This window comes from Gekko japonicus, unplaced genomic scaffold (genome assembly GCF_001447785.1).
Source record: "Gekko japonicus isolate JY-2015 unplaced genomic scaffold, Gekko_japonicus_V1.1 scaffold7916, whole genome shotgun sequence".
Classification (NCBI taxonomy): domain Eukaryota; kingdom Metazoa; phylum Chordata; class Lepidosauria; order Squamata; family Gekkonidae; genus Gekko; species Gekko japonicus.
Window position 1 is genome coordinate 7,165 of NW_015170513.1, and position 5,194 is coordinate 12,358.

Below are 5,194 nucleotides of genomic sequence, written 5' to 3' on the forward strand. Positions count from 1 at the left end.
TAACCTCACTTCACTTTGTCCTTGGAGAACAAGAAGGAAATCGGTTTTTGAACAAGCAGACAAAAAAAACCCCACCAAAAACATCTTCATATGATACAGATATCAAAAAGGGTAAGTGCACAGGGCAGAAAGAATTCCCTGCCCCCAGCCTCAATCTCCTGCCCTTGAGAAACTGAAGAAAATCTGGAGAGAAAAAATATCCCCCTTAGTGGTCTTTACCACAGAGATTAGGGGAAATTCCTATAGTATCTCCCAGAAATCCTCCCCAGACACTGCCCCACCAATTTCACAGCATCTCCTGCCCTAGGCAATACTGACCACCCAATAGGCTTATGCCCCAAACCAAGCTTTTGTTATTCTCATCTTCCTCCTCAAAGACCCACCCCTACTCAGAAATGCTTTTCCTACCCCATCCTGGCCGCACCTTATTTGTAGCTCCTGGGCCCCCCATCCTGCTTGCGCCTGATCTTACTTTTCACGCCGAGTTCTCCCGTGGTTTGTATGCCAAACAGCACTGATTTCTTTCTGACCTTCCTCACATCCTCGTTTTCCATTAGCTGCCTTTCCATATTTTCCTCATTGGTTCTTCACGCTTTCTCAGACCACCATGTGATTTGAGAAAGCCTGTAGAAATGACAAGAAACCCACAGAAGGGTAACGAATGGGAAAATGAGGATGCAAGGAAGTTCTGAGAGAAAACGTTGCAGGCCGCCATCCAACCCATGGGAAAACCTCTTTGTGAAGAAAATTTGATGTACTTTGGGAATTCTCTAGGGAAGGACGGCACCCCGGCCACAGTTCTTTCCAGCGCCAAGTGCTCCACTGGTGATATTGTTGTAATGTTCCTATTCAAAGAGGAGCGGCTGCCAATCACTCACACAAAACGCGGCCCTCATTTCTCTTACCTTCCACCCCACTGTAAGCCGATGGCTGGCAAACCTCCTGGTTTTCTTTCTTGGGCTTCATGGGGCACCAGGAGCCGTCTTCCATGAACTGGATCTCATCGCAGTCTGTGACCGAGTTGAGGATTTCCATGAACAAACTGGATGAAACAGAACAAAACAGAAATCACCTGAAACTGGGAAAGCTCCCTAAAGAGGTGCTTGGGAAATTTGGTGGGGAAGGAGGAGGGGGCAGGTGATGGCAGGAGGTGTTCTTCTTTAGAACATTCCTGCATTCAAGGAGCCCTTTCCCCCATTCTACTTTGCCTGCCAAGAAACCCTCACCTATTTGTGGCAAAGAACTCTTGAGATACGATCGAGTCACAAACAGCACCAGCCTGGCCCTCTGAGCCTCACTTTGTTCACTGCTACCATTGTTACTTTGCTTTACTTAAAACTTTCTTTAAAAAAAACAACAACTCTAGGCCCACAAATCAAATTGCCATTTGTGATTAAATAAATTATGGGAAATATGCATATGGATACATGGAGCTGCCTTAGACTGAGTCGGACCACTGGCTGAAGTCTTTCCCATCACCTGCTTCCTGGTCCTTTTGGCAGAAAAGGCTGGGGAAAAGCACCTGGGACCTTCTGCATGCAAAGCAGACGCTCTACCGCTGAGTCACAGCCCCTCCCCACTACGACCAAATATTCACTTCCTGTGCATAATTCCTTCTGTTTCCAAGAGTCACAGTGCTGGGCACGGAGGCTCCATTCCCAGATCAGTGGCATCTTGTTCACTGTCCCCATGGACATGTGGGCAGCCTGTTACAGCTGAAGCCGCAGACTGTTCCAAGACCAGCTCTGTGCAAGCCCCGGTCTCGTTGTGAATGAAAGCACAGAGAGGGCAATCAGCAATGGCATAATCGTTCGATCTGCATAGTTTATACAGGCCCTGCTTCTCCTGGTGCCTCTTTATGGCACGGAGACAACGCTAAAGCCGACAGCCTCCCTAAGGCAGAGAGTACGGTGGGACTGCAAAGGCCTGGCCTACATCGGGGTTACCCGTCAATGATCAGGGCTTCGTAGGGGGCCTTCTTGTCACAAACGGGGCAGGTCCACGTTGGCTTCTTCTCGTTCATCTGAAGGTAAAGGGCTGCGTCAAAGCACTGGAGGTGAGTGCAGGTGTAGGCTCGACAAGGGACAGTCAGCTTCATCTTGCCCAGCTGGAAGGAAGGAAGGAATGGATGAGTTGGCTAGAAATGGTTCAAACCCCCACGCTTTTTGCCTGTTATTGCCAAGTTCCTGAAACAAAAGCCCTGTCATTCTATCTAGGAGGACTCACAACGAGTCTTAGGACAAACGGAAAATCTCCTATAAAACAAGGTAAATCAAATGCCTTCATCCCTTCGTGCTCAACCAATGTAACACTTGAGAGCAGAGACCCCTCCTCAACCCACGCTGCAGTTTAAATCTCCCCTCCTCATCCACCACTTGATAGGAACCCAGTGGTAACCCACCTGGTAGGCAGCTCTGGGTGCCATTATGTCTAATAGGGCCCTTAGGAGGCAAGCCCTTGGAAGCAGGGACCCGCCCTTGCTGCTTACGTTAATAGCGCAAACCACCGAGTGAAGTTCACTGCCCGACCAAGAAATAAGGAGAGTGTTCAGCCCTGAGTCTTGTCTCACTTTTGGGACTTGCAGCAAGAACTAGGGCAGCTCTTCCTAGCTTTTTTTTGCTATGCAGAGTACAGGCTCCATCCCCCCCAAAATTAAAGCTGCAGATACAGGCATCCATCACTACCAACATTCCTTACAATTGAAAGACAGTACTATTGAGAGGAGCCCCACCCCACTTTTTGCCTAGCTAGAAGAGCTCAGACATGGGATCGCATTCTCTGGGCAACAGAGACGTTTCTAGGCTCACCCCCTGGTACAGGTTGCATCGGAGACTCCTGGGGGACCCTTCCTACCTACAGTGATAAACACACACACACACACACACACACACACATACAAGCTGCATGGCCTTTGCAAGTGCAAAAGAGCCCAGTGAATGCTGGAGCCTGGGATCCATGATGGGACTGTGCTTTCTGGGCAATGGGGCTGCTTCTCCATCTGATGTCTTGCCTCTCAGCTATCACACGGGCTGTATAAGGGACTCCTGGCAAGTCCTCTTTCCCCAGCCAGGCAAGGGTCAGAGACAGAATCAGATTTTCTGGGCAATGGAGACACTTCTGGAACTGCACTATGCTTGTGTGTTGCAATCATGGCTTGCACCAAGGAGACCATGGTGGGTCCTTATTCCCATGAGACGATGCCACTGTCCATCTGTTAATGGGAATAATAGTGTGCCATCAAGTCACAACTGACTCATGGTGACCCGAGCACCATGGGGTTTTCAAGACAAGAGACGAGCAGAGGTGGTCTGCCATTGACTTCCTCTGTATAGCAACCCCGGTCTTCCCTTGGCGGTTTCCCAACCGAGTGTCAAACCGTGGCTGACCCTGCTTAGCTCCCAGCCTCTGACGAGATCAATAGTCTACACTCCTGCCACCTCCTCTCCTGCTCCGGTGCATCCAATGCGGTGGCTTAGTCTGCCAAGGCATGCCTCAGATCCCCTCAATGTGGGTGGCAGCACCGTCAGGGGACTGACGCAATCCATTTTTATGCCCTGAAACTCCACCGATAAGAGACAAAAAGGAACGACCCAAGCCACAAACGTACCGGGCACATGAGAGAAACGCGTAAACTTGTCGTTGCAATCTCGCTGTCGGGATCCGCCGTTAACTTTTCTTTGACTGCGAGGAGGAGAAACAGAGCAGGTCACTCGGGATTAGGAAGCACAGCATGCCCTTTACCTAGATGGTTGGCCTGGGTGGGTGGTGACCTGACCTAAGATGGGTCACAACAGAAACACTATTTACTTACTTCACTTATGCCACACCTTCCCCCCCTAAAGCAGCTTACGTCGTTCTCTCCACCTCCATTTTATTTTCACAACAACCCTCTGAGGTAGGAGAGACTGAGAGTGCATGACTAGCTCAAGAGCACTCTGCAAAATTCCATGGCCCAATGTGAATTTGGCCCAGGTCCTAGCCCAGCACACTCTAACCTCTATTGCCAGCATATTTTTTGCTGTTGTTGTTGTTAATGGGTTTCACAGGGGGGGGGGGAGGCAGACAATGAAAAACTGACAACTAACAGTTACCGTCTCTATAACTTTTCAAGTGTGCCACATATGTCATCTTTCTGTAATGCTCACAACAACCCTGTAATGTAGCTCTGTATTATTATCACATTGCAAATTTTTTTTGGGGGGGGGGGTGAGAGAAAGGGGTTTTTGCCGAAGGCCACCTCTGCCAAGTCTCATTGTACTTATAGTACAAGTGGAACTCGTGTTGTAGGCCAGAATTAACCATCCCAGGTGACTAACCTAAACTATCCTTGTTTAGCTTGGCCGAGCCATAAACCCAGCCTCTCACCTTATTATCTCGTTTATGGCGAGGGGCCTTGGTGAGCATGCACGAGGTCCCAAGTTCAAGACCCGGCATCTCCATTTAAATGCTATCAGGAAAGAACCAAGAGCCTCTGCCAGACAGCAGAGACAGCGGCAGCCTCCTTCAGCCTGGGGGATGCGGCTGTCGCAAGCATTTCCCCTAAATGCCTGGACAGAGCTAGCAAAGGGAAGAATGGGGTTTTGCTGCCACCCTATGCAAAAAAGGGAGGGGAAGAACAGGGTCGCAGCAGGGAACCTATCCCCTTCCCTACCACACAGGCAACTCTGAGCTCCTCAAGTTCAACCTTTGTCCAGGCTGACACTCATCATCACAGTATTCCATTCGCATCAGCTGAATGCAGAAGCCTGGAAGTAGCTAGCCGGGACGTTCCCTGAACAAGGAAGCAAGGAAAAACAAGGAGAGCGTACAGAGCGGGCCGAGGCTATCAGCTGGCTATCAAACGGCACTGCCTTTAAATCTCAAAGGTGGAGGGGACAGAGGAGAGAGCGGCTCTCGGCACATGCTCAGCAGCTTACTCTCCTGGCCTGCTTCTTCGCATGGGGTGGGGAGAGTTGACAAAGAGAAAATTTTCTCCCTCTCCCAAAATACTAGAACTAATGGACATCAAATGAAGCTGATGGGCAGTAGGCTCAGCTTAGAGAGAACACCGACTGCCAGCATTTGTTGTTGTTGTTGTTAATGGGTTTCAGAGGTGGGGGCAGGCAGACAATGAAAAACTGACAACTAACAGTAGGCTCAAGTGGGCAGTAGGCTCAAGAAGGACATACTTCTTTACACAGAGAGTGTTTAAAAT

General features: G+C 49.6%; 1 protein-coding gene across 1 annotated transcript; it reads right to left on the reverse strand.

The window, feature by feature from the left end:
* Nucleotides 1–905: 905 nt before the first annotated feature.
* On the reverse strand, nucleotides 906–4,434 carry LOC107116440 (E3 SUMO-protein ligase PIAS3-like; the record flags this gene model as incomplete). Its single annotated transcript, XM_015418331.1, has 4 exons — nucleotides 4,317–4,434; nucleotides 3,608–3,681; nucleotides 1,947–2,107; nucleotides 906–1,042 (listed from the first exon to the last, which is right to left on the reverse strand). Coding segments are annotated over exons 1-4 (490 nt in total), but the record flags the coding sequence as incomplete, so codon positions are not given.
* Between the last annotated feature and the right edge of the window lie 760 nt (nucleotides 4,435–5,194).